Genomic DNA, 2,518 nt, shown 5'->3' with positions numbered 1-2,518 from the left:
GGGAGAGGAGGGACGCGTCCGGGTGTACCGATTCACGGGAGAAGCTCGGGAAACTGCCGAGGACCAGATTCTCGCTACGTGAAGAAATTAGGCTTCACAGTGGGAGGAAGCTGTGCAGATCTTTTGGGTTTCAGCTGTTTAGGACCTAGAAGTTGGGGTAGAAGACCAAAAGAAGTCACCCTAAGTAGTGGATTAAAAAAAAAAGATCGAGAGTGCATTCCCTGGCGCTTGCTTGAAGAAGACAAAAACTGCCCCCATGCAGGATCGAACTACAGACCTTCAGTTTACAAGACTGACGCTCTACCACTGAGCTATAGGGGCTATATGGCGTCAGTGCAATTCCACTTGTTAATGTATTAAGGATGTATTTCATCTATGCCCGCGCTCTGCGCTTCGGCGAGCCATGGACACGCAGCGACGTGGACGGCACCTCTGTTCGATCCAAGCCTACACGGCCGTGCTGATGGTGCCTTCCGCTCCCATGGCTTCTCACCTTGGCATACTGCTCTTTTTTCGAGGTCAGCCTCCTCAGGCGCAGCGACTGCCGCAGCCTGTCCTTCCTCCTCTCCCTCACCGACGACGACCCCACTCTCCATCTGCTTGCACCCCTTCCAGTACGGTCGTGATCACTATCGTACGAGTCCTCCTCCTCGTCCGTGCTTGAGCCGGCGGAGCCCCGTTCAATGTCCGGAGGCCGACGGCGGCGACGACCGCGGTACACGCGCTTCGTGTCACGCAGCTTGCGCCAGAGGAAGCAGGACGTGTCCGTCAGCGCGTGGCAGCAGGACGAGCATGCCGCCGCGGCCATCTTGCAGCTGTTCTTCGCCACGCACTGGATGATGCCTACTTTGCACATGAGGTACACGAAGAAGAGCACTGCCAACAAAAAAAAAAACAAGGCAAATCAGAACGGAAGGACCGCGACATTGCTATAAAGAATCCATGGCAATTAATGGAATCGAGGCTTTACTGATGTAGACGAGGACCAGAACCATGAACAGCCTGCCTAAACTGGCGACGCACAAGTGCTCCAGGAAGCAGGCCACATCCCACGTCCCCGAACAAACGCCCCTTAATTAATCCCAGAGAATCATCAATTGCATGCTGTCAAATCCACGCTCGTAATTCAAGAAGAAACAATTTCGATCTTGGTTCCAGGGCTTGCTTACTCGCAGGACGCGCTGAAGACAGCCCTCAAGGGCGCGGTGAAGGCATTGCCGATGAGCGTGCCGACGCCGTTCGCCGCTGTGCCCACGACGGAACCCATCTTCTTGTAACTAACTCTCCTATGGACCAAGAAGATGACAATCCGCCAAACTCATCATCCGTGGGCTGTGGCAGTTAACCGATGGAGAAAGCGTTGATCAGTCGTGGACGCAATGCGCAGCATACCTCGCGTGGATTGCTAAAAATCGTTTGGCATCGCCGAGAACTCGGATTGATCAATCAATATCAGAACAAGTACCTTACCTCGCAGAAATCAAAACTTCTTTTCTGGAGGAAAATTGTTGCGAGCGTGTGTGATTTTGTTCGAGACGGAGCGAGACAGGGGAGGGACTAGGGCAGTAACTGGCGCTCCTACGAGTTGGGCCGGGCCAGGCCTAGCGCCCATTGAGATCGACGTCCAGCCCATTAGCAGAGTCGGTTAGGAGTTAGGACTAAAGACGGCGGCAGCTCTCTTGTCTCTTTACCTGTTTGTTCCCCTCTTCCCTTCCAGCCGCGACGCCGCTCACTAACCCTAAAACCCTACTCCGGCCCCGCTCTAGCTCCCGCTTCGATGCAACCGCAGCAGCCGGAGCCCGTCAGCTATCTGTGCGGAGGTTGTCTATCTTTTCCTACATCTCTTTTTACTTTGATTCGATTTGTCGAGCACGGAGAGAAGCACCCGTATGCGCGTGCGTGTGTGTCAGGACAGTCACCTGATGAAGCGACACTTCTTCACTTATCGGATGGCTCAGAGAGATTCCGACAAGATCCATCGGTCCATGGCAATCGTGTTTAATTTCTGTTTTTCCGCCTTAATTATCATTAGCAAGTCTGTAATCATATTTACCAAACTAAGCGTGATCCTGTCCTCGTATATAAAGGGCAGGGGTGGGTGGATGGGAGGCACGCTATGCAATATGAAACCCTATTTTCCTGTTTATCGTCTTCCTCCCTCTATCGACGAGCGCCGCCGGAGCGTCTCTCTCCTACCTCTTGCCTAAATTCCGGTCAGTGAGAAACGTCTCCTGACAAGGTGGTATCAGAGCAAATCAGCTCTCGGACCTAAGGCTAGCATCGGCGAAGCCCTCCCTCCCTCCCAAATATACCACTCTCCCACCCACTTTCCTTCTGTATCATGGCGGGCAGGCCCAGATCCAGGAACTCATCCCGATCTCGAAATTCGTCACGGGATCGAAGCAACGACGATGCTCCAATCCTCGGATCGGCGTCGACAACGGACGCAGAGCTCGCCGCGCTCCGAGCACAGCAACGCCAGGAGCGGGACGCGCGATCTGTGGGGAGGCGCCTCCGC

The 2,518-nt window shown here is 54.2% G+C and overlaps 1 protein-coding gene and 1 non-coding gene across 2 annotated transcripts; both read right to left on the bottom strand.

Annotated features, from left to right (window-relative positions):
• Nucleotides 1-249: 249 nt before the first annotated feature.
• On the bottom strand, nucleotides 250-321 carry TRNAT-UGU (transfer RNA threonine (anticodon UGU)). Its single transcript has one exon. It is a non-coding gene; the product is annotated as a tRNA-Thr (tRNA).
• Nucleotides 312-1,513, bottom strand: LOC127330206 (uncharacterized). The gene is made up of 3 exons (XM_051356493.2): nucleotides 1,170-1,513; nucleotides 971-1,071; nucleotides 312-876 (listed from the first exon to the last, which is right to left on the bottom strand). The coding sequence occupies exons 1-3, from the start codon at nucleotides 1,265-1,267 to the stop codon at nucleotides 374-376; spliced, it is 702 nt and encodes a 233-aa protein (XP_051212453.1). The 5' UTR covers nucleotides 1,268-1,513; the 3' UTR covers nucleotides 312-373.
• Nucleotides 1,514-2,518: the final 1,005 nt, after the last annotated feature.

Source organism: Lolium perenne, chromosome 2, assembly GCF_019359855.2.
Source record: "Lolium perenne isolate Kyuss_39 chromosome 2, Kyuss_2.0, whole genome shotgun sequence".
Classification (NCBI taxonomy): Eukaryota; Viridiplantae; Streptophyta; class Magnoliopsida; order Poales; family Poaceae; genus Lolium; species Lolium perenne.
The sequence above is the reverse complement of the archived record's forward strand: the minus strand, read 5'-3'. Positions and strand labels throughout refer to the sequence as shown.